The sequence below is a fragment of the Taudactylus pleione genome, unplaced genomic scaffold (assembly GCF_031769625.1).
Source record: "Taudactylus pleione unplaced genomic scaffold, aTauple2 ptg000093l, whole genome shotgun sequence".
Lineage (NCBI taxonomy): Eukaryota > Metazoa > Chordata > Amphibia > Anura > Myobatrachidae > Taudactylus > Taudactylus pleione.
In genome coordinates, this window is record NW_028284495.1 from 41,014,956 (window position 1) to 41,040,584 (window position 25,629).

The following is a 25,629-nucleotide window of genomic DNA, read 5'->3' on the forward strand; positions in this document are numbered from 1 at the left end:
CATGCGCACGACGGAGCCGCCTCCGTCGTGCGCATGCACACTTGGGCAACATCGACCCGCTTGTGAGCGCTCAGCGCTCGCGAGCGGGTCTGAATCAGGCCCACTGTATGAACTGACCTATGACCTGCATCATACCAGAATGTCCAGGAGCAAGACCCAATGGAAATCTGTCAATTCGTTTCTTTGTTCTGTATGGTATATAACCTGCTTACTGGTTATAGTATACAGCCATTTTCCTTGGATGACCGCAAGCTTCTGGATTGATAGCTGTATACTGGGACCAGTGCGCACACGTATGTATCGGCTTGTACCTTTGTATTTACTTGCTTTTTGCACTAATTGTATAGATCACAGCGCGTATAGTTTTCATTGAATAATATAACTTTTTGTGCTTTGGAACCACAATTGGATTGGAAAGCAATTATTTCTTGTGCGACTTGTAGCGCTAAATAGCGACATTTAGATATAGCGATTAAGGGGTATCCATACTAGGACCCTGCCATGTATACAGCTGCACGGAGTGTCTTCTAGATGCTCAGTGCAATGCTGCGCTTCCGACTTCTGGCTGGCCCTATGTGCAATATCATAACATAATGCGGAATGGGGGCGGGGCTGGCACAGAGCGTATTAAAGCCTTGTTACGGCACTGGTGATCACTCTGATCCCCCCCTCTGGATCCACCACTGGCATGAAATGAATTCTGGAGATGGGAAGGCAGTGCAGTGACTTGCAGAGAGGTGCAGAGGATGTGGAGCGGTAAAATAGGATGAGTCTTGTGGCAGAATTTAGGACAGATTATAGAGAGGAGAGGGAGGCTAGATCGTTGGAAGTTACAATAGTCAAGCAGGAGTTAAGAAGAAATGGATAAGGATTCTTGTAACATCCTGAGAAATGGAGAAATCACTACAGTATGATTTTAACCTGTTCTGCTAAAACATTGATTTTGCCCCAATGGTCTTATACCTCAATGTACTTCATTATACTTGCATCATTTATTTACCCCTAACTAGTCCCTGATTGCTGTAATTGTCTAAAAGCATACTGCCACAACAGTTGTTATCTATGCTGGACAATCTATACATAAATAAAGTCCCTGGTAGGTGTCTATCTGTTTGTTCGGCCTAATCTCAAGAACCACTGGATGGATATGATGCAGTTTTCACTATTCCATAGAGCATTTGTCAAGGAAGGTTTAGGTGCCTGAAACATTAATGTATTATAAAAGGGAGCCTAGCAGTGACGATATTAGTGAAACAAGTCCATGAAACAAACAGATGTCCAATCGCTTTCTTGGGTTACGCTGCCTAAACCAATAAAGATATATCACAATGATGGACTTTATTTTATACCATGTAGAGATTGATATGTATTATCCGGGTTCTCCAGAAAAACTGATGTAAGCCCTGTTTACTGATACAGAACTTCAGTTTTCCATTTTAATTCCGTTATTTAATTTATGTGAAAAACGATTATTTCATTACAAACGAGTCCGATTCCCGGTCAGCGTCTGCTTAGGCGTGACAAAAAGTAAAGCACAGGGACAGACACTTAACGCGGCTGGAGCTAACCTAAGTGGAGACTGTTCTCATGGACAACTTTACATGGCCCTTTTGTGCATCACATCAAACTAAAACTTTTCGTGTTGACGTCAGGCGGAAAAATTACTTATGTCATCTACAAGGCAATCTTATAAGATCTCAGTTACAAAAAGGCTATTGCCGTAAATTCAAAATTGCTCCCGTACGAAGCCGGGGCGGGTCGTTAGTTTATAATGTATTAGTGTAATTAGAAGTCTATTTGAAGATTATAAGTACAGTATGCTATGATTATGTCTAAACGTCATATATGAGGGGGTTATAGATTTTCTATAGTGCACCACATATGTATAGCTGCCAACATGTAAGTACAAAGAGCCAGCTCTGTGGATGCTGTACCCCAATATTTGTGCTGCCAGAAACAATGTCTATGCATGGCATTATTCAGCCACATGGGGAGAATTACATTTTTGGCTCCTCTACATCTGCTAGATTCATATTTTAGTTTTATAAACTCCTACCAGCGGTCATATTGTATCTAATTCATTCACTATTATTTCATTCTGCGGAAGACTGAACCCTAGTTTATGCTCTGATGAGATAAGAGTTGGGTTTGTTCTGGGTGAGTCCTTATTGAAGAGTCCCTGCCCTCCTCCCCTCCAGTTGTTCTGACTATGCCAATATCTATTCCATTGCACAGTCAGTGATCCAGCCCACGGTAGGCTGTCCCGAGGCTGTGTGATTGCTGCTGCTGCTGCTGTGGGAGTTATGCAGCGGGCGGGGAGGATCAGATACACTCTGAACTCATCACCTACCTCCACACTCTCAGACCTTCCGCACAGCCCAGTGTGGTCTAGACTCAGGAGCCAGTCGGAGACATGAGGGAGATTGTGCACATCCAGGCCGGTCAGTGCGGCAATCAGATCGGGACCAAGGTATAGTATATCTGACAGCGACTTGTGATTGTTATACAGGGCAGCAGCACAAGTAATTGTGTGACAGATTGTGTGATGTGACACTGTAACCTTTGTGTGAGTGCATGAACTTGGTCTATATAAACGCTGCTTTATAAGTGCTGGTAATACTGATGTAGTAAGTAATTGCTCATACCCGGGGACTGGAATGTATAGTAAGTACTGTACTGTGATTTGGAGAAGTCTCTCTAGAATAATTATTGGGTGTGTCTGTCAGCACCGAGCTCCATTTTTTAAGCCAAAAGTAAGTTTCCTGTTCCTGATATGCAGAATGATAGAAGTGGTCATGAGCTGTGTGTGTCCATACAAGGAACAGGCACTGGCTGCATCACAGTCACGTCTCCCTGGAACAGAAGCTCTACTTACATTCCACTGTATCATCATTGCTGCCTGTGAGTAATGGGCCATGTGGCTGCACTCTACTCCATGGCATGTTTTTGTTGAATTGTGTTATATTTTATTATAAACATTCAATTGACACATAAACGTAGGATAAAGGCCATGCAGAAGAGTCACAGCGGCCAGTGAATGTAGGACTGCTGTCACCCTAGATAAACTCTACCATTAGTCATGGCTGACATACATATTTGTACAGTATGTTCTAATGGAAAGTAATCTAGCTAGATTGTGTAGATTATACTATTTAATTTAGTGAATTGTGTAAACCAACTGTTTTGAAAGTTTTCAGAAAGGTTCATTAAAAGAAAATATATTTTTTTGTTGAGTACAATGTATTCATCATTTCATCTTACTATTACTTTGCTTTTAGCATTATCAGATTTGTTATTTGGATAATGCAGAGCTGGATTAGTAATTTGGTGGAATAAATTCATTATTATATGGAATATAACGCCATAGTGTGCTCACCTGTATAAACACGGTGCATGTATCATTTTATCTGCTGTATAAAAATACATTTCAAAACGACATGAATTTTGATGGAAATTTATTGTATAGTTGTTACTTTGTTGCAATTTTAATGTAGCACCCCGGCAAATAAAATATATGCAGGAAGAGGGGTAAGTGGCCAAATAGGGGGGATGATTGAAGCAATTAGCATATAAGAATATGGGAGAGTGAGGATCCCTGCTTGGAGATAGGTGTAGGTAATAATAGGCATTTTCTATTCTGAAATAATGTTAATCAGTGCTTGAAGTGCTGAGTGCTATTTGTATAGCTACCACGTTGTGATCAGAATCAGGATGTGTTCGGGCAGTGTGCTTGTATCAAGCAAATTTCTCTCTCATCCTCCTGGAATCCCGAAAAGCCCCCACACTGTCCCCATCCAGCAGCATTCAGAGCGGGGAGTGTCTTGGGTGCTATTGCTATGCCAGGAATGCCACAGCTGTTGTGCACCCACCTCTCACTTACTAGGCCGACACATTTGTCTGTGGTTCAAAATATCATGTCAGAATCTGCCATAAAAATTCCAGATGGCAGATTTTTGATTAGTTTGTTTTGTCTCATTCCTCTTATATAATGTATTTCCAGCCTGGCTGTACTATTAACTCAAACTCCCCTTAGTTATTTATTCATTAAAAAAAAAATTGTATGATCTCAGGTCAATACTATTTGAAGAAACAGTGAGTTCTGATGTTATCAATTCAGTATTCATTGGGCAAACTTGTATACTATAAGTAATAACACACCCTCACACCCTACAAACCTGTGTCCTTAGTGACTTCTAATATCCCTAGAACTTACATTAGGAAAGGCATTATATAATATAGTATGAAAAATGCCATGGAACTGATTTCGATGCTACAAGTGAATAAAACAACAATCTTGTAGCATTAAAATCAGAGTGCTGCATTATATATCATCACTGCACCCTGGGGGGGATGGAGGGTCTGTGTATGTATGTATATAGTTTTAATGACACATGTTGACATTGCGCCTGATTCAGTTGTACGCTAATGCCTTCACTGCAGCGTCTGTGTACATAGCTGCTGTACGAAAATAAGCAAATTTCGCAGACGAGTATTGTATTAAGACGACCACCTGCAGCTTTGCAAATCCAAGCATCTGTGTACAAAGACGCATCATTGGCCGCAGATCCTTCCATTATAGGTTTTCTGAGCAACCCTATGGTAGCTCAAAATGGCCGCAGGAACTGATACGCAAGAGCCATCTTTCTTATGTATGGGATCGCAGACCAAGGATGTGACACGTCCCGAAATGGTCATGGCTCACCTGCTTTCTTTGCTGCTACTCCCCGTTACCTACCCAAATACTGCAAGCGACTACGTTAATGTACCTTCACGCATGTGCAGTTTACCGATAGTCGTTCAACTGCAAAAATATCGTCATTGCGTACAACTCCGAATCAGGCCCTCTGCTAGAATGAGGGACTTAAGCTTCATACACACGTAAAGATTTTCTGTCCAACCATCCAACTAGTTAATTGGTTGGAATGAAAATCTGGTAATGTATGAAAGCAAATGACAATCAGCAATTTGCTCCCAAACGCTGGAAAATGGACAAAAACTGTTGTTTGAACAAATTGTTTAGATCAAACATTTAACAAACTTGTCTGACGACCATTTTCATTTGTTTTCTGGCATTTAGGAGCAAATTGCTGATCATCAGTTACTCTCATACGTTACCAGATTTTCATTCCAACCAATCAACTATTTGGATGGTTGGACAGAAAATCTTTACGTGTGTATGCAGATTCTGTAGTAAGATGGTGAAGATTGTAATGTTGAGTCTATCTCTTTAGCTGTGTTTCCATTTTGCACAATTCAATGATGACCAAGTGGGTGTGTCATGTATAAAGAGACACTGACACACTCATCAAATGACTGCAATTAGCTTTTCCTTCCTGAAAGATAGTGTGTTTAGAACACATTACTTTCAAAAATGTTTTCATATGAATAAATGGAAAATATTAAGTTTGTTCAAGGTTGTGATCTGACCCCAAGCAGATTGTTACTACTTGTTTGTGTCTTTCTTACTCTTTTAAAGTCTCCTCTGCTATAAGAATTATTAATTAAGTCTAGAAAAAGAGATTTGCCCCCAGTACACTGCAGCAAAAACAATACTTAAATCCTACATGATAATAGAGATTTAGAGGTATTAGTTACATACATTTGCAAATATATGAATAAGCGCCAGGCCAATCGTCAAGGCTCCTCTATACTGGCGTCCCTAACATTAAGGGGTTCACGTCCGAGAAGCAAGGCACCCAAAAAAAATTCCAGCCAAGGGCCATCCCCAGGGCATCACACGAAAAAGGGAAAAAGGTGATAGTGAAGTGTAAAGAAAAGATGTGTAAGGATAAATCAATGTGTTAATGAAATGAGAAAGAATTAAAATGACATAAATAATATACAAACAAATAGAGAAGTGATAAAAGTATTCTATGGCTGGAATTTTTTTGGGGTGCCTTGCTTCTCGGACATGAACCCCTTAATGTTAGGGACGCCAGTATAGAGGAGCCTTGACGATTGGCCTGGCGCTTATTCATATACCTGTATTTGCAAATGTATGTAACTAATACCTCTAAATCTCTATTATCATGTAGGATTTAAGTATTATTTTTGCTGCAGTAGTTTACACCATCTTCAGGTTCTGCATAGTTTTATGTAAAAATCAGCTTGATACATATGCCCCTATATGTCTTCTCATATGTAAGCTTGCCATATCTTCCCTTTAATTCAGGACAAATGAATTACACAGGTTCTGTAGCTGATTTAAACCATGTGAAATGGAGACTTGAAGTCAGCCAGCACCAGAATCTATGTAATTCATATGTGTCCCGAATTCGGGACACATATGTCACACCTGATTAGTATGAGTGAAGTCTACCGATAACTAGGATAAATTAGTAACAATCATATACATATGTCACCCTGATTAGTATGAGTGAAGTCTACCGATAACTAGGATAAATTAGTAACAATCATATACATATACCTTATTTTATTTGTTGCGATTTTATTTTGTCACCTTATTTATTATGTCAATTACACTGCTTGCTTCGTTACGCATGTATAGATTATGGCCAAAAAACCATCGATGAAGCATCTGGTGTAGATAAAGAACACATATGAAACCCAGCATCGGTAAATTCACTATCCATGTTATAGTTTTTATTTTATTAATAATAGAAATTACATAAACATTGATAGAAAAGTGCCACAGAGTTATAGAAATGTCCAACATGATTCTTAATTGTAAATGTACTGTGGAAGTAATGTAGGAATTGTCTCTTTGTGTACTAACCTTTCTCTCTCTGCTCTTATTGTTCTTCCATCCAAGTTTTGGGAAGTAATCAGTGACGAGCATGGCATCGATCCTGCAGGAAGCTATGTCGGTGATTCAGCTCTACAGCTTGAGAGGATTAACGTGTACTACAATGAATCATCCTGTGAGTACATCACCAGGGAATCAGTCACGATATGGACTGGGCAGATGGAGTTTATTACTTCTATCTGTATCACAGTGACCATACACCAATATACATAGTGCGGCATACGATAATTACAATCATAACGTATTTATGTTGAGAAAGTTCCATGTGTGGCAAAACTCATGTGATCTGATGGACACTTTCCAAACAACTTATAGTGATTAGCAGCTCATGCACCTTTTACATAGACATAATGTGGGTAGTAATACCTGCTGACATGCACATTAATGGTGATCATGTTGATCCCAGACAGTGGTGTACATTATATGTTTAACTAAGCATGATATAGAAAGGTTACAAGAATAAAGGAGGATATGTCACTTCTATTGACAAGTCCTCCTTTATGTAATACAAACAATTGCACCGAAATTGTTTCCCCTCCCCTTGGTTTGCACAGGAGAGGAACAGCTGATAGCATAGAGCAGCTGTCTCCCACCTGCCAGGGGTATAGAGCACTGATGTGTAGTGGGAGGGTGGAAGTGACTTACTAGCAGGCTGACCTCGCTGTTTAGCATGTTAGCCCGGGTCTATTAGCATAGAAACCTGAGGCAAGTCATGGAGCTTCTCCTGTATGAACAGGGGAGGATTGTATTATTATTTGTTACAGCCTATGTAAGGACAGCACTTAAAAAGAGATCCAATAACAGATGTGTATGAGTTTAATTTAAAGGGACGTGACACCATTCTTACCCATGAAATTCTATCAGTTCATGCCTTTCCCTTGCACTTTCAGGGAAATATTACTGTCACTGTACCTCATTAACTATCTCCTTTTCTAATTATTGTTAGACTAACAATTATACCCCTTCTCCAATTAAATTCCGGGTCTGATCCGGAGTTGGAACAAAGTTCATATCCGGATCAGACCCGGAATTTTGCCAGTGCCGACTTGGGATATTCCGACTGATGATCTAGGTAGATTAGAGGAATGGCCAAGAGCATGGCAACTACAGTTTAATGCCAGAAAAAAGGAAAATCACGCACTTGGGTTTAAAAAACCCAAAGGCTAGATATAACATTAATGGCACTATAATGGACACTACTGAGGAGGAAAGGGATCTAGGAGACACTATTTCAGGTAACATAAAGATAGGTAAAGCAATGTAACAAAGCATCTGACTTGTCAAGCAAGTCAGAAGCTTGGTTGTATAGGGAGAGGAATCAGCAGCAGAAAGATAGTAGTAATAATACCACTGTATAGGTCAGAGGTTCCCAAACATGGTCCTCAAGGCACCCCAACAGGTCTGATTTTAGAAATATCCATGGTTGAGCACAGGTGGTTAAATTAAATTGACTGAGGTACTAATTAAGTCACCTGTGGTCAAGCATGGATAGCCTTAAAACCTGGACTGTTAGGGTGCCTTGAGGACCGCGTTTGGGAATCTCTTGTATAGGTCATCTAGAATACGGTGTTCACTTCTGGAGGCCATATCTCTGAAAAAATCTAAATACATTAGAGCCTGTACAAAGAAAGGCAACTAAAATGGTGCATGGCCTACATCACAAAGCTTACCCGAAAAGACTAAAAGATCTTAACATATAATTATTGTTTTACTACATTTGGTCCCCAAAAAAAGTGTGATTGACTTTTATAAGCTACGGCAGAGGTTCCCAAATGTGGCCCTCAAAGCACCCCAACAGTTGATGTTTTTGAGATATCCATGGTTGAGTACAGGTAGTTAAATCAAATTTACTGAGGTGCTAATTAATCCACCTGTGGTCAAGCATGGGTATCTTTATAACCTGGACTGTTAGGGTGCCTTGAGGACCGTGTTTGGGAACCTCTGAGCTAAGCAATAGTCCTGTGATACCGTTTTCACATCTGTATGCCGAATCGCACCTAGGATTTTGTTCACGCACCCATCCCGGGTGTGACCCGTTTTAGACTCCTTTCAGACTAGTGGCCCAACCCGATGACGTCACTGCCATCATGTGGTGAGCCGACGCTTGAAAATGATCTCATCTCCAAGAGCCGGTTATTCCTATGCAGTGGGGTTACCAGTCACACTGGACTGCGAGCCAGGTTGAACACGCGTTGAACCTTTCATGTGACCAGGATTAAAATGCCGGGTCTCTCGACCTGGCTTATTTCAACCTGTCCCTATCACACTCCACAGGAACCCGGTTTATTGCTTGTAGTGTGAGTAGGTATGAGTAGGCTGTCCTAGTTTCCTGGTTATGTTTATATAGAGATAAATCTGTTGGAATTGGAATGTATACGAAAAATAGCAACGCTGTAAAATACCATAATACAAATTAGTAAGAAGATAAGATTACAAAAATAATATTGTATAATAATATACCTCTAATACTTCATTAAACATTGTAATATGACCTAGCGTGGCTTCAACCTAGTCTGAAAAGTGATCCCATTTCCATGTAGGTGGCATTGCTTTGTCGTTCTGCAGGACTATAGCAGCATAAACCTGTAGTACATCAGAGTGATTTGCAAGTGTTACTTAGATCAGCCTTTGTAGAAACACTTTAAGTTGTAGAAGGTGGTCACATCACTATTACTCATTCTTGTGAAGTTTTACGGTATACATACAATATACAAAGGTGCCTACCACAGATATATGATGTGTTTTGAATATATTACAGCCCTGCTAATCAAACAGATCTGTTTAAATGCGGCAGACGAGAACTCTGGTATGCATGAAATAGGCGTTCCAAGGCTAAACATGGAAGTATTCTTTCTCCGGGCTGGGCACAGTACACATACTACATATATCTCATCACAAAGTCACAGACAAAAATGCTTTAAAAAAAGAAACAGGCATCAAATAAGCTTCTTTTGGAAAATAGCACCCTTTATAGAGAGAAGAGAAGGTGTAAAATAGTAAGATAAGGTAATGACCTTTTAAGTTATGTGTCTTTTATTTATTCAGCCCATCTTGGCTAATTTCTTACTTTTGATGAATGATAATTGGTCAGGGTAGATGAGGCTTCTCACCAGGAGAAGTGGAGGTTTCCCATAGCAACCAATCTTCTAGCTACAATTTGTCAAGTACAGTGGTTCTCAGGACCCCACACAGTTCACGTTTTCCAGGTCACCCAGCTGGTGCACAGGTGTATTCATTACTCACTGACACATTTTAAAAGATCCAGAGGTGGAGCTAATTATTGCACTTGTGATTCTGTGAGGAGACCTGGAAAACATGCGCTGTTTGGGGTCCTGAGGACCGAGTTTGAGAACCTGCGGTCTAGTACATTCTATAAAATAATAGGTAGAATCTAATTGGTTGCTATAGGTAACTACTCAACTAGTCCTCTATAAAAGTTCTGATACACCTCCCCCTAGGTATGTAACTGCAAGTGAGACTGCCTATGTGGTTGCTATGGAGCCGGACACTGGTGAGGCCCAGCCAGCCCTGTACTTCTTCCCTGTTCCTCTGAGTACACAAGGCATTCAGTTCCACTGTGACTGCTACCTACAGCCCTGCTGGCAAATGGGACATTAGAAGTGAAGCCTAAGATGTACTAAGCCTTGGAGATAGAGGGGTCTATGTACTAAGCAGTGATAAGAGACAGAGTGAAAAGTGATAAGGTGCCAGCCAATCAGCTCCCAACTGTCATTTTTCAAACACAGCCTGTGAGATGACAGTTGGGAGATGATTGGCTGGCACCTTATCACAGACTTATCACTTTTCACTCTGTCTCTTATCACTGCTTAGTAAATAGCTCCTGTCCTTTTACAGTCATTTGTCAGTTAGGAGCTGATTTGTTAGTACTTTATCTCTCTTCACTTTACCTCTCTCCAAGACGTATTACATCTCCCCCTAAATATGATATAAGGGGAGATGTATCAGATCTTCTGAAGAAGAAAAGTGAAGTTACCCATAGCAACCATTTAGCTTCTATATATCATTTTATAGAATGTACGTAATAAATGATAGCTAGAAGCCGATTGGTTGCTATGGGCAACGTGTTCTCTTTAAAAGGTTTGATACATCTCCTCGTTATAGAGAGAAAATAGAGGGGTTTGTGTATCAAGCAGTGAACAGTTGCAGGACAATCTTTTTTTTACACGTTCAAATAGCAAAATGGTGGTTAATGTACAATATGGAGCCCCTATATACAGTATGGTTGTTAATGTACATGACAAAGCTTTTTACATGGTAGCTACTAGCTAGTGTATAGAAACGGAATGGGTATGTAATGCCGGCTGTCGGGATGTCTCCTGTCACAATACCGACAGGGGTTGTTTACTCTCCCTTCTTGTACCCTAACCCCCTCCTTTAGTTCCTAAACCTAAGTCTCCCCCCTTAGTGTCTAACTCCCCCAGTGGTGCCTGACTCTAACCCCCCCAAAACCTAATGCTAACCGCGCTAACTGACCTAAACCTAACCCTCCCCTCACAGCTAACACTACGTGCGCCCCAGCTTACCTTCGTTCGGGCAAGCGTCCTCCTGGATTCCAGCGGCGTGATTAAGACAGGCAGTGACAAGCGGTATTTCAACGCCTACCTTAACTCCCTTGTCGGAATTCCAGCGTCGGGATAGAGACCAGCAGCCGTGCTCTTAACTACATCCCTATAGAAACCTGCTCCATTTGCTGTGGTAATGTGTCGGAGCTACTTTCAGCTATTACAGTTATTGGCAGATCCAAATTCTTTCTTCTAATATACGTTTGTGACCAGTCAGGCTACAGTAGACACATGAAATGAAATGCTATCAGCCAATACGAGCCTGGCCTCGTAGCTTTATATTCCATGTCATACATTGTAGTGTGCATGCAGATTACAGTGTAGGAGAGAAAATATGAGATATGGTAAGAACTTACCTTTGTTATCTCTATTTCTACGAAGTCCATAGGGTTCCACGGGATACCTTGGGTTATAGGTGATGACGTCAGGCATCGGGCACCATAGAGTTAAGTTTTCAGCCTCCCAGGATGCACCAGGGTCCCTCTCCTATACCCCGCCCCCGAGCCAAGGCATCTCAGTTACGTAACAAGCCATAGGCCGGAGGAGGAGAAGAAAGAGAGAGAAGAAAGATCTGGAAACACACAAGAATCACATTCTCACCAGAAGGAGATGGAAAAACCAGTGACCAGAAGAAAGCCCATCTGCAGTACAGGAGCGACAGGGTGGGAGTCCTGTGGAACCCTATGGACTTCGTAGAAATAGAGATAACAAAGGTAACTTCTTACCATATCTCATATTTTCTACATCAGGGTCCATAGGGTATCCACAGGATACCTTGGGGATGTCCCAAAGCAGTATCCTTTAAGTGTGGGGACGCTCCTGTGCTGAAAGGAGAATCTGCCGCCAGAAGGAAGCATCCTGAGAGGCAAAGGTGTCAATAGTGTAATACCTCACAAAGGTATGGACCACGTGGCAGCCTTGCAAATTCGGACAGCAGAGGCACCACGTCGAGCTGCCCACGAAGGACCTACAGACCTAGTGGAATGAGCCCTCACAGAGGATGGAACCGGAAGACCTTCATGAAGATAAGCTTCCGAAATTGCCATACGAATCCATCCTGCTAAAGTTTGCTTTGAAGCAGGCCAACCCTTTTTACAGAAGCCATAGAGGATCAGGGGAATTAAAGGCCGGCACAACAATTTCTTCGTTGATGTGGAAACTTGATACCACTTTAGGAAGGAATGCAGGACGAGTGCGCAGCACCGCCCTGTTCCTATGAAAAATTAGAAAAGGGGGTCGACATGAGAGAGCCCCTAAATCCGAGACACGTCTGGCCGAGGCGATGGCCAGAAGGAAAATAGTATTAGCTGTAAGCCATTTGAGGTCCACTGAGCCCAGTGGTTCAAACGGCGGTCCCTGAAGAGCTCTCAGGACCACAGCCAAATCCCAAGGAGCCACCGGTGGAATAAAAGGTGGCTGAATGCGAAGAACTCCCTGCATAAAGGTGCGGACATCAGGGAGCGCAACAATCCTACGATGAAACCAGACTGACAGGGCAGACACCTGCACCTTCAGTGAAGCAAGGCGAAGACCGTGATCTAAGCCAGCCTGTAGGAAAGCCAACACCTTAGATAGGCGAAACACCCGAGGAGCATAGCCTCTAGGGCGACACCACTGATCGAAATTATGCCACACACGATGGTAAATTCTTACAGAGGAAGGCTTCCGAGCTCTTAACATGGTTTGCACCACAGAGCCGGAAAACCCTCTGGACCTTAACAGGACCGTGTCAACAGCCACGCCGTCAAAGTCAGCCGAGTCAGGTCCAGGTGAAGACAAGGACCCTGTGACAGCAGGTCCGGACGTAGCGGTAACCGCAGAGGAACGTCTACTGATAGACTTTTTAGGTCCGAAAACCAGTGCCGTCTGGGCCACTCGGGAGCTATCAACAGGAGCGTGCCTCCTTCCTGCTTGAACTTGCGGATTACCGGCTCCGTCGTGCGCATGCGCGAGATCCGGCTAGCGATGGGCACTCCGTCGCTCCGGGTCTCGCAACAAAGGGGGCGAGCTGTCAATGTTGAGTGACAGCTCGCCCCCTTTGGTGGGTGGGCCGGGGGGTGGCTGCCCAAACGGAGGCGTTCCCATGAGAACGCCTCTCGTTTGGGGGCGGCCCCACTGACATCACAAGTAATGTCAGTGGAGAGCTTCCGGCTCTGTGAGAGCCGAAAACTCTCTGGGGCTTGTGGCCACGAGACCCTACCACAAGGGTCTCGTCGCAAGCCCGATGGTTGCGATGGTCTTGACCATCGCGACCATCATCATGGCTGCTCGCTATAGCTGTGGGTGGTCACCCACAGCTATGCGAGCGGCCAGTAGGCCGTTCTAAAAAAAAAAATAGCCCGGCGCCGATTCAGAGCGAGTGCTCTGTCAGAGCGGCCGGCTCTGAATCAGGGCCACTGCGCAGAGTTCCAAGATGTTTATTGGAAGCCCTGCTTCCTGCTGAGTCCACCTGCCCTGAAACAAGTGTGGACCCGTGATAGCACCCCAGCCCCGGAGACTGGCGTCCGTTGTCAAAAGGACCCAGTTCGCCACCCAAAATGGGCGACCCTTGTTACGATGGGTCGCCTGCAACCACCAGGTTAGAGACAGGCGAACCTCCGGAGTGAGTACCATTATCTGAGACCTTATGCTCTGAGGCAACCCATTCCATTTGGACAGGATCAATTGTTGCAGAGGTCTGGAGTGAAACTGGGCATATTCCTTTTCCTCCGTCACAAAGATCTGCTGCTGCTGAGAGTCCAACAAGGCCCCGAGGTGTAGAAGAATCCTCTGGGATGGGATCAGCCGTGATTCTGCAGGACCAAAATTGTCAGTTCCAGATGGCGTAGGAGGATCTCTGGGGACTTGGCCAACAACAGTAGGTCATCCAGATATGGCAACAATCAGACTTTGCCATGACCTTGGTGAAAACACGTGGTGCTGTCGCCAGGCCAAAAGGCAGCGCCCGGAACTGAAAATGGTCGTTGCGAATTGCAAACCTGAGGAATTGCTGATGACGCAAAAGAATAGGGACATGCAGGTAAGCGTCCTGAATGTCCAACAACACCATGTAATCCCCAGGTTCCAGTGCCAGAATAATGGACCGCAGGGTCTCCATCCGAAACCGTGGCACCCTCAAAGACTTGTTGAGGGCCTTGAGGTTGAGAATTGGACGATAAGATCCATTGGGTTTCTGCACCAAAAAGAGATTGGAGTAGAAACCCTGGCCCCTCTGGGATAACGGAACAGGTACTATAGCTCCATCCTGGAGCATAGTGTGCAAAACCTTTCGCAGCGCCAACGCCTTGTGCTGGTCTAATGGAAGGCCGGTGGTGAAAAACCGGGAGGGAGGCCTGCACTGGAAGGAGAGGGCTTACCCCTGAGAAACAAACCCAAGTGTCCCGCATTGTCAACCAACACTGGGCGAACTGAAGCAGGCGGCCTCTCAAACTGGGATCCCCCAAAGGGAGGCCCGCACCGTCAGGCCGCAGGCTTGTCATCCGACGTGGGAGCTGGACGTCTGGTACTCCAGGGCTGTTTTCTGGGCTTGGCAGATTTCTTGGGGCCAGCCTGTCGTGGAAAAGATTGTGCTTTGGGCCTACCCTGGGCCCTGTAAGGCTGAAAGGACGACGTACCAGAACCTGAAGGGACCGTAGCAGACGGGAGACATGCAGACTTGGCTGCTGCCAGCCTAGCTACTATCTTGTCCAGATCAGGACCAAAGAGGACTTCCCCATTAAAAGGCAAACATTCTAAGCCCTTTTTGGAATCTGCGTCCGCTTTCCAGGAACGCAACCATAAGGTGCGACGAGCGGCAACAGCTGCAGAGGAAATCCTGGAGGTGAGGAGACTAATATCCAGGGCCGCCTCATTAATATAAGTGGCTGAGTCCCTGAGATTGGCCACTAACTCAGCCTGTTCCGTCGAACAGTCCGAGTCTAAGGACGCCTCCAGGCTATCAGCCCAGCGCTCCATTGCTTTTGCTACCCAACACACAGCCATAGCCGGTCTGGACGCCCCACCAGCAAGGGAATAAATGGACTTAAGGCATATCTCAACCTTGCGGTCCGTAGCATGCTTCAGGGAAGATATGGAGGGCATGGGCAAAGTAGCACTTCTGACAAGACGTGTCACATGAGAATCCACCTGCGGAGGGGATTCCCACTTAGAAAAATAATTATCTGCAAACTGATAAGCCACCCCCAATCGCCGCGGAGACTGATACCGTTTACCAGGATTTTTCCACGCCGCCTCTAAATGATCCACCAGTTGACCAGAAAGAGGAAACACTGTGGCATCACCCTTAATATCCTTGAAAAAGGCATATTTGGATTTGGCCACCGGAGGATCGTCATCCTCAATGACTAAAGCCATACGGACTGCTCGAATAAGGCCAGGAATATATACCTTAGACTTAGCGTCAGACTCTTTAGTACGGAGAGGCTCTTGATCAGGTAGGTCAAGATTCTCCCCATCATCGGTCGTCACATCATCATCATCATAATGAGCAGGCTGAGACGCCAAAGGCCGCTTATGTGGCTGCAACACAGACTCTCCCTGTAAAACATCTGACAAATGCTGTACTGTATTTGTCAGTGAATTAACCGACACGGAGGCTCTTGTGTAACCTGGGGAGGGGAAATAGGAGACTGTCGGGTACCATCAACTGTCTCGGGAACCCTTGCATGGGTGACGACACCACTGACTGCTGGGATAATCCCATTTGAGTGAATGCAGGAGACTGCGCTAGCTGGCCCACCAGGGTTGTAAGCGCCTTAGCGAAACAAGCCCAGGGAGGTTCCTGCATCGGAGCAGTGACAGTAATTGGGCGTGCCAATAAGTAACACTGCCGACATAACCCCTCCGCGTTACCATCTCCCTCCGCTATTGGTACACTGCATGTAGTACACAAAAGCTGGCGAGGAAAGTCATTCTCAGACATGATGGTAAAGTATGTGACCCTCTCACTGATACTTATTATAGTGGGAGAACACCCTGCAATACTGCACCGAAAGGGCTTTAGCAGAGTAAGAGCAGGGACAGTAAAATGGCTGACAGTAGAAAGTAAAAGTACAGGCAGCTGTGCTAGCAGTAAGTCACATACAATGCAGAAGAATCAATTCCCTGCACTATCAGCGCTGATTTCAACTACACAGACACAGCGCTGCATACACTGACCTTATCGGAGGAGAGTTATGCAGGGGGACCCAGACCACGATGCCGCAGACACTCAGCTTCCAGCAGTGTTCACCACACTTCCCAGAAAATGGCCACCGAGGAGCAGAGAGGAGGCCAGCCTGGGGGAGGAGCGCTGCCACAGGACCAATCGGCAGGTGCAGAGAGGACTGTGTGCAGCAGGGGAGGCGCGCTCCCCTGGCATGCAATTAACCGCCGGGACGCCGTAGCGCTTGCCGCTCACCCGCGGCCCACTATCCCTGGGGTATAGTGGAAGCGCAGGTTATTTGCCTGGCTCCATGCTGCAGCCAGTCCCCAGGGAGCCCCCTGTTTGGGGACTCTGGACCGTGTGTTCAGTGGGGACCCACCGCGGGACCCCGCGCTTACCTGTCCCCATTGGATCCGGCCACAGTCTGAAGCACCTGGGGCCACCGCTAGCTGTGACCCCAGATACTTACCAGCATCCGGGGTCACCGCTAGCCGTGACCCCAGATACTTACCAGCATCCCCGGATCAGTACCGGCGGGGTGAAGGGGAGACCGCATGGACGTCAGTACTGACTGTCCATGCTGTACTCCCAGATGTGCAGCCACAGCTGCCGATTGTAGAAAACTTTAGGGGCTAATCTTAGCCCCCCTCTAAACATGTGCTCCGACTCCGAGCCGGGCACCAACGAAACTGAGATGCCTTGGCTCGGGGGTGGGGTATAGGAGAGGGACCCTGGTGCATCCTGGGAGGCTGAAAGCTTAACTCTATGGTGCCCGATGCCTGACGTCATCACCTATACCCCAAGGTATCCTGTAGATACCCTATGGACCCTGATGTAGAAAAGAGAGTTGCTGCTAAACAATAATCACAGACGCAGGTAGCAGAAGAGACCCAACTTAATCACTTCATATTTGCTGGTATATTTTATATTTGCTCTTTAATATTACTTTGTATTATTATATTTAAAAAGTGCCACCTCAGTATGATGTTGGGGAAATTTCAGGCAGTAGGACATACATGAACCATACAAACTGAAAAGACAGCAAGCTTTGCTAAGAAGAGCTAATCATATTACGCTGGCCCCATGTACTGTATATAACCTATGTAAATCTAGATTTGACTAAAATACACTTCTTCTTCTTCAGGGTCCATAGGGCTCCACAGGGGCTCCTGGAGGACCGGACACCAACAGCAAAGCTTTTCTGTCCCAGGATGCTCCGTACCTTACCCCAGCAGGAGCTGGATCACCATTTTAACAGGGGGATGCTATTAAGCAGCCCAAGTTTATTTTTATGATATCATTTTATTTTCATTTATTCTACTAATGAGCAGCAGCACAAGACAGTCCTTTAGACGTCTGCACTGCTGCTCCATCAGCCCTCCATAGCGCCGTGACACCAGCCCTCGGGCTAGGTACTCTCAGCGGCGCTCTGAGGGGGACCTAGCTAGCGAGGTTCCCCGGACCCCAAACTGCGGCTGGGACTCAAGGGGACAGGTGAGACGGATTCCCACTCGCGGGGACCTGCGTGTATGCACAGTCTTACCTCCGGTCTTAGGAGACAGATCGGAGGCGCTGATGTGAGCTGTCAGAGTCTCCACTAGACCAGCAGGGTATTACAAGCACTGGAGCAGGGCATATGTAAGGCCAGGGGACCCAATGGTTAAAGTCAGCATAGGGGAGAAGGCGCTCTCCTTGTAGCCTCATCCCAGCGCAGGGCGCCATTCTACTGCGATCTTGCTGCTCCCTGAGCTGCTCCTCCCTCACCCTCCTCCCCCCTCTGAGACTCACGGCAGCCATTTTCTGCATTCAGGTCTCCAGTAACGATGGATCCAGTCTCCATGTATACCTCTCCCAAGGGCCAGGTTATACAGCGCTAAAGCCTACCAGCCACTGCGGTGGGTGTAGTTGATTTTAGTGCCCACTGCAGTTATATTGTATATTCTGCATTGTATGTGACTTATGCTAGCGTGCTGCTGTCTGTTTTTTTTCATATGACCGCCATCTTATACCTTTCCCTTTCTTCTACTATAACCCTGGCATACTAAGGTTCATTGTACGTCACATCTCCATATGTGTGAGAAGGCTATCACATACTATATATCGCTGTTGCCCTGTGTCAGATTGTGTGTTACATTATTCTTGCAGCTATGTCTGGCAGAGTCAAGAATAACAAACAGCCTGTTCCTCCCACTCTGGTGTCTTGTAAGTCCTGCGCAACAGGCTTAAGATCATAGGACCTCATTCAGGATGGTCTTTGTGCATCGTGTTATACTGCCTCGGGCCCATCAGCCATGGTGTCCTCTCCTCAAAGCCCACCCTATGCTACTTTTTCACAGGTGCTGGCAAAAATTGCGGACCATCTAATGGTCCCTGTGGTAGCTCTCTCTATCGGACAGCCACAGCAGGTACTCCCTGCAAATCCTTTGCCTCCCCAATAGGTAGACGTACTTTCTACCTGCAGAGTCTGGCGGATACCTCTACAGCCTTTCAGCAAATGCTGCCAAAAGAGAAACCCTTACCTAGTAAACCCTACTAAGCATGCTATGTTATCTTCCCATTCCACCCAGCTATCAGATTCAGTTATCATCTAGGGAGGCAGAAGATGCAGACCTTTCTCACTCTGACTCCCTCTCGGGAGACGAGGAACCCCCCCCCCTCTAAATTGAATATACCTGCACTTGTGAGCACTGTAAAATCTATTCTTCAAATAGAAGAGACAGAACCTGCTCCTAAGGCAAAACAGCCACCCTTTAAACAAAAGGTAATTTTACCAGAATTTCCGCACTCTGATCAGCAATCTGATCATGAGTGAGGCATGGAATATGCCCAGTAAAAGATTTCCGCTTCCTAAACATTTACGTTCCTTTTACCCTCTTTCCGCTACGGATTGCACTAAATGGGAAGCTCCCCCTGCAGTGGATTCCCACGTGAGACGTCTGGTCAAAAATGCTAGCTTACCTATCCATACTGCAACCTCCTTGAAGGAGACTACATATAGAAGCTTGTCTAAAATCTATATACTCTCTTTCAGGAGCTATTACTCGTCCTGCAAGGGCTGCGGCCTGGGTGGCTAAGGCTATTGAGAGCTGGCCCTAGAAGAGACATTTCCCTCTGATGCTTTGAGGGAACAGCTGTCCTACATACCTCACATTAGAGATGCAGCCTCCTGTTTGGGTGAAGCAGCTATGGATACGGCTCTTCTAGCCTCCAAGGCATCTGCCACTTCTGTTGTAGCCTGCCGTATTGTTTGGCTCTGCTCATGAAAGGCAGATTTGGACTCTAAAAAGGCTTTGAAGTCTCTGCCTTATTCAGGAGATATCCTGTTTGGCCCTGAATTGGACAAAATTGTGACTACCTTGGCAGCTTCCAAGACGGCGATCCTGCCCTCTGCATATAATGTGAAGCCTCGGACATCATCCTTTCGTCCTCAAGGAAAAGCTAAAGGTCATTTCTTTCCAAGGCATAAGTCATCATCTAAGATTCTAAGGCCTCCAAGCCTAGGACCAAACAGACCTGGGCTACTAGACATCCACCTACCAAATCTGAGGACAAGCCTTCAGTCTGATGTGGCGGGCCTCTCTCTGGGGCTCCCAGGGTGGGAGGCAGACTTCTTCAATTCACCCAGTTCTGGCTTCAGACGCCTGAGTAAGAGAAGTGGTCTCCCTGCTCCTTCAAAAGGCCATTCAGTCCTTATTGCTCGCAGGAGTAATAATTCCTGTCCCCTCCGCACAGCGAGGGAAGGGCTATTACTCTACCCTTTTCTTAGTTCAGAAGCCCAATGGGTCTCATAGGCCTATCCTCAACCTCAAGTCTCTGAACAAGTTCATCAGTGTGCCCAGGTTTAGTATGGAAACCCTCCGCTCTATTAACCATGGGGACTTTATGGTGTCTCTGGACATTCAGGACGCTTACCTACATGTACCTATAGCGCCTTCTCATCAACAATATCTCCGGTTTGCTATACTACAGCAACATTACCAATTTCAGGCTCTGCCTTTTGGCCTTTCAACGGCTCCTCTGGTCTTCACCAAGATCATGGCAGTTATGGCGGCCTATCTTTGTCATCAAGGGATCAGATTGCTCCCATATTTAGATGATCTCTTGCCGTTAGCCAGCTCCCCAGAAATCAATGCTCTTTACTTTTGTTCTGGAAATGATTTGCCTTATTCTGAGGTGCACCATCTGGATACTAACTTATACATGCACAGAAAGATAGTATGATAGGAAGTAGATCTTTTTTTGCCAATGTTAGACAAAAAAATGAGAGGGTATATCAGTGCATTAGTCCCTTTCCTAAGTATAGGTCCGGAAGCCATCTCATATAATAAGGACTGCATATGCCATATTAGTCCATTTTCAAATCCTGAAATATATTTAGGTTTGTGTATACATTTTTCAGACATTTTGATATTTAATGATGAATAATTTCTCTTCTTGTGTGTCTTTACAGCTCAGAAGTATGTGCCCAGATCTGTGCTGGTTGACCTGGAGCCAGGCACCATGGATAGTGTGAGATCGGGCCCATTTGGACAGCTCTTTAGACCAGACAACTTTATTTTTGGTAAGTGTTTGTTTTTGTGTAATTCAACAACAAATACACAAAAACACCATCCAGAAGATGCAAAAATGTAAATGGTTGTCAGCGTTTCATTCTACCTAGTGAGCGGTCTTCTTAAGGACATTAAACATATCTATGCATGAGACAAATGTCTACATAGCAATTGTTTCAAAAAGGTTGGATACAGGATGCAGGCGGTCAGAATACAGACCACGGCATCCCGACAGGAATAAGTATGCTAACCCTAACCCTCCCCCTTAGTGCCTAACTCTAACCCAACACTTATTGCAAGGATTCCACCTGCCAGGATACCGACTACATCCAATTTCAAAAGTTTGTGAGCCATTGTTTCATAAACCTGGAAAACATCATTGTATATTGCATAGTTTAGAATATTGTTCAAAATATTGATAATTTGTCCAAGAAACTTTTGTTTCATAAACATTATTTTGGTTACAGGACAAACTGGAGCAGGGAACAACTGGGCAAAGGGACATTACACAGAAGGTGCAGAGCTGGTAGATTCAGTGCTGGATGTAGTCAGAAAGGAGTGTGAACACTGTGACTGCCTACAAGGATTCCAACTTACTCACTCTCTCGGAGGCGGGACAGGCTCTGGTATGGGCACACTACTCATAAGCAAAATAAGGGAAGAATATCCAGACAGGATAATGAACACATTCAGTGTCATGCCCTCTCCTAAAGTTTCTGATACAGTTGTAGAGCCATACAATGCCACCTTGTCTGTTCACCAATTAGTTGAGAACACAGATGAAACGTATTGTATTGACAATGAAGCTTTGTATGATATATGCTTCCGTACCTTGAAACTCACCACACCTACCTATGGAGATCTCAACCACCTAGTGTCTGCTACAATGAGCGGAGTAACTACTTCACTGCGGTTTCCAGGCCAACTGAATGCAGATCTTCGAAAGCTAGCCGTCAACATGGTGCCATTCCCACGTCTTCATTTCTTCATGCCTGGTTTCGCACCACTAACTGCTAGGGGGAGCCAACAATACCGAGCACTCACTGTGCCCGAACTTACCCAGCAGATGTTTGATGCGAAGAACATGATGGCAGCTTGTGATCCACGCCATGGACGATATCTAACTGTGGCTACAGTCTTCAGAGGTCCAATGTCTATGAAGGAAGTAGATGAGCAGATGCTAGCAGTTCAAAACAAAAACAGCAGTTACTTTGTAGAGTGGATCCCCAATAATGTCAAGGTGGCAGTGTGTGACATACCACCACGAGGTCTGAAAATGGCATCCACATTCATTGGGAATAGCACAGCTATTCAAGAAATATTTAAGAGAATCTCAGAACAGTTTTCTGCTATGTTCAGAAGAAAGGCTTTCCTACACTGGTTTACTGGGGAAGGGATGGACGAGATGGAATTCACAGAGGCTGAAAGCAACATGAACGACCTAGTGTCAGAGTATCAACAGTATCAAGAAGCTACGGCCAATGATGGTGAGGAAACATTTGAGGAAGATGAAGAGGAAATTCACGAATGAAACACTTATCTGTAATATTGATATTCTAAAACACAACAATAGTATCTTTGTCTAATAACCATTAACTGTGAAGGAAGCTAAGTGTTGTAGCATTACAATTGGAGAACAAAAAATATTTGCGTGGACAAGTTTTCATAATCAGGCCAGTTGCAGGGAAAACAATTGGCACTGTAGCTTAATGCTACATTCAGACATGTTTATATACGTTTTATTACCTTCTGTATTTAATGCAGATAAATTGATGAGCTTTGCAAAAGTGATCTGATTTAATAAAAAGAAAAATAATCAGTTGGCAAGTGTGAATTCCGTATGTTTGTGCATAATTAACAAGAACATTCTACAAAACATGTTATAAAAAAAAAAAAGTTTTGCATTTTGAGTCAAGTGATTTATTATAGAAACCAGTCTGTTTTCATAGAAAAAATGTCCCTCTGTTATCATAGGATATCCCAAGAGCATCATACAAAGCTTATATGTGTTGATACCCCCAAATTTGAACCCAAATGATGGCTGACGGGGTTTATTTTTTCTTACATGATCAACTCGGTCTAGTGTGCTCATTGCCTTCTGCCAATCCCCTTCCTACAAAGTAATAGCTTTACAGGAAACACGAAGACTGCACACGCCTGCTTCACAATAATGCCTGTGTCTAGTATCCAGTACAGGGAGAACAATAAGCATTCTAGGTTTTCTGATAATTTATCAGGTTCTGCCTAAACGCTTTATTCCCGATAGTGATGAGTGTATAGAAGAGACAACTTAAGGTGCATACACACTAGACGATATGCTCCCTGAGCGATATCGTCTAGTGTGTCCCCGGCAGGCTGTGCTCAATGTCGTTCATGACATTGAGCACAGCCGCTGAACGATATCATTAGCGATATCGTTCAGCGCCGGGCTCTCTCACCCATTCCCTGACATGCAGCAACCTGACGAGGTCGTCAGGTTGGCCTGCATGTCAGCCCGATGAACGAGGATGACGAACGACCCGCGGGAACGCGCGTCATCGTCATCGGTCATCTTTTTTGTGTTAAAAATGGACGATAAAGTGGACGACTGAACGATAACGATATCGTTATCGTTCAGTCGTCCACTTTAATCGCCCAGTGTGTACGCACCATTACTGTAGGTCACTAATCATTAACAATGCATGTTCACTTGTCTACTATATGCATTTGGAGCTACAAAGGGGATACCTGAGACACTGAGCTCTCTGCCATTCCCACAGATTCAGAGTGTGCACTATGACAAGTTATTTTTAGATAACTGTATACAGAAATATAGCAGTTAGGGGAAGGGACAGCAAATTTGGGTATTCATGAATCATGTGCACGTTACCCTAAAATAAATTGCATATGACATGAGGTGCTCAGTAATCTATGTATGTAGAGCTTCTCTGTTGTGATCATTTTAAATTTATCAACCAATTTGAAATGTATGTTTATATGTTTTCCTATTTTATAGCTTGCTGTTTGTAGGGAAAACTAACCATTAGCAAAATGCTATACACAAGAATTACATCAATTAAGCTTAGCAGGTCATTGACCTGATCACCCCATCTACTCAGATGTCATCTATTACCAAAGCACCGTGTCTATACACAAAGCTGTAATGCCCCTGCAATGGCAGGGACTACAAGTGGTAGGGGTATTTGGGGTGCACAGGAGAGGTCATGTGAGTATTTTATATATATTTTGGACATTCCTTCCACATTGCTATTAAATATATGCACATTGGCAAATCAAACAATTGTTTTATTTTTTTCCTTATCCGGGAAACATTTATACAGCAGGAAATACATTCATTTTTATGTACAATCAATAACATTCACACCCACTCTTACAATATTATTTACTAGTTCCAATCAAGTAAACCAATTAAGTGCTCTTTGCTGTTGGGGGAAATAGATAGCTCATTCTGCAATTGCAATGAACGTGTCATGTCCTTACCACAAATCGCCATACTATTTGGGAACAGCTTGGATATGTACATGAAAGACCCGCACAGGTGATCCCTGCAATAGCAGAAATCACAATAGGTTCAGTAAGTTCTGTGCCACATGAGCCACGTGTAGTTCAGAAAGGCCGTTTGCCTTTTATAAAAAATATATTAAAAAGGAGATAGTTTGTTTTTTTGTTTTGTTAAGTCAGAGACCGACACAAATCAGATAATTCAATAGGTTTATATAGATTTAAACACGTGGACACTTTGCAGTCCCACTAACCAGTAACAATGGCTGTGATTTCGTTGTCACTTCTTTGCCTGTCTACCTGATTATCCTCTTGAACAAAGCATAATGTGATTGACACACCCAGTGAATATTCCTTGGAGCATTTGTGGGAGGGTGATCACCTGTATTTGGATGCTTTATTTTTTGCGAATAACAGAGTTACCTCTCTTCAACGCATTTTATAACCAATCAAAATGGCGATCCTCCACTGATGTGTCGGACAATGTGCTCATCACTAGACTCCTCCTTGTCCTTTTGGCGGTCTCTGTTCCAGTCTTTCAGACCTTCAGGAAGTGTTGTATCCTCATCCATGCTGCCAGTACCTTCTACAAACTCCTCATATGTCGATTTTTCTGCAAATGGCCTTGGACCCAGTAGTTCAACCATATCACTTTTATCCAGTACTTCCTTTTCCAAGAGGCGAAGAGCAATCTAGAAAATAAAGAGAAAGTTCAACTCAAAATTTAGTGGAACTAATACCCAGACAAAATATTAATAAACTTAAATCTTAGTTTTCAATGCCAGTAGCCACCACTGCTGCGTTTGTAGTTTAGGACAGTTATAGGCGATATGAGAACGGTGTATAATAAAATGTAGACAGAGGATTATATAGAACACACGGAGGGAAGATGCAGCATCAGATCGGTGATGGGGCGGACACTTCGAGTTATAATGATGCGAATCGCATATATATGGGGAGGAGGCGGGGCCAGAATGATGCAATTCTCATAGAACCTCGTCAGATAGGCCCAGCCACCATCCCCTTAAACTGGTGAGGGAGTTCCAGGGACTCAGGGGTCTATTTACTGAGCTTTGGATGGAGATA

General features: G+C 44.4%; 2 protein-coding genes across 2 annotated transcripts in view; one reads left to right on the forward strand and one right to left on the reverse strand.

Annotated features, from left to right (window-relative positions):
* Positions 1 to 2,263: 2,263 nt before the first annotated feature.
* Positions 2,264 to 22,919, forward strand: TUBB6 (tubulin beta 6 class V). Its single transcript, XM_088469711.1, has 4 exons — positions 2,264 to 2,470; positions 6,773 to 6,881; positions 20,943 to 21,053; positions 21,510 to 22,919. The coding sequence occupies exons 1-4, from the start codon at positions 2,414 to 2,416 to the stop codon at positions 22,571 to 22,573; spliced, it is 1,341 nt and encodes a 446-aa protein (XP_088325837.1). The 5' UTR covers positions 2,264 to 2,413; the 3' UTR covers positions 22,574 to 22,919.
* A 1,387-nt stretch (positions 22,920 to 24,306) lies between these two features.
* Positions 24,307 to 25,629, reverse strand: part of AFG3L2 (AFG3 like matrix AAA peptidase subunit 2) — a 49,649-nt gene continuing 48,326 nt past the window's right edge. Inside the window, exon 17 of the mRNA XM_088469710.1 lies at positions 24,307 to 25,235. Within this exon, the coding sequence (XP_088325836.1) occupies positions 24,993 to 25,235 (243 nt within the window). The 3' untranslated portion in view covers positions 24,307 to 24,992. The remainder of the gene's footprint in view (positions 25,236 to 25,629) is intronic.